Genomic DNA, 870 nt, shown 5'->3' with positions numbered 1-870 from the left:
CATGAAAATTTCCTTCCCTCCCTCCCGTGTGTGCACGCCTGGCCTGCCTATGCCTGTCTGATCGCCCCTGCCCCTCCTCCCCCTCCCTCACCCACCTGAGGCCCCCCTCCCCGCCGCCGGACCTCACCTGTCACCATCAGTTCCAAGGCGTCGCTGGGGTGGGACAACCCCTGGTGGTTGTGGTACTCACAGCGATAGCTGCCCCCCTGGGCCTCGGTCACCGCCTTCAGCAAGAACCGGGCCAGCATCAGGGACTCGTCCCGGTCCGGGTAGTGGATCTGCACCGGGGAGACCTCTCCCGCCTTGGAGAGCACAAACCTCCAGGCGGGCTGGGGCGCCCGGCACGTCAAAGTCACGTTGGTGCCGGGGGTCACAACTGCGGCCGGCTGAGCCACCAGTGACGGCTTGGGGGGTGAGGTTGGGGGGCCTGAATAAGTGGGCTGCCTGAGCTTGGGGTATGGGAGTGGGAAGCCTGGAGGCAAGGGCCTGGAGCGCCTGATCTCCGGGTAAGAGCGTGGGAGGAATGGAGGCAAGGGCCTGGTGGGCCAGCTGGGCCTAGGTGGTGGGGTCCCGGGGAATGAGTCTAGGGAGAAGGAAGCTAGGCCCCCCCTGTGCCTGTGCCTGTGCCTGTCCTTGGGGGACGAGGTGCGGGCGTTTGAATACATGGGCGGCCTGGGTCCTTGGGCTTCCTGGGTACCTGCGGACATGGAGGGGAAGCTGGGGTGAGAGAGTCGCCTGGACAACCACAGTCCCTTCCTCAGCCTGGGTTCCCTCTCAGGAGCCTGCCATCAACTCCCACCTGTCCTCCACGTGTGGGTTGTTGTTGTTGTTGTTGTGTGTGTGTGTGTGTGTTTAAATATTGTTTAAAAT

General features: G+C 63.8%; 1 protein-coding gene across 1 annotated transcript in view; it reads right to left on the bottom strand.

The window, feature by feature from the left end:
* The window catches only part of OSCAR (osteoclast associated, immunoglobulin-like receptor), a 7,190-nt gene that overhangs the window by 1,864 nt on the left and 4,456 nt on the right, over nucleotides 1–870 (bottom strand). Inside the window, exon 3 of the mRNA XM_015561657.1 lies at nucleotides 96–697. Coding sequence (XP_015417143.1) covers nucleotides 96–697 — 602 coding nt within the window. The remainder of the gene's footprint in view (nucleotides 1–95; nucleotides 698–870) is intronic.

This window comes from Myotis davidii, unplaced genomic scaffold (genome assembly GCF_000327345.1).
Source record: "Myotis davidii unplaced genomic scaffold, ASM32734v1 scaffold1997, whole genome shotgun sequence".
NCBI classification, from domain to species: Eukaryota; Metazoa; Chordata; class Mammalia; order Chiroptera; family Vespertilionidae; genus Myotis; species Myotis davidii.
The sequence above is the reverse complement of the archived record's forward strand: the minus strand, read 5'-3'. Positions and strand labels throughout refer to the sequence as shown.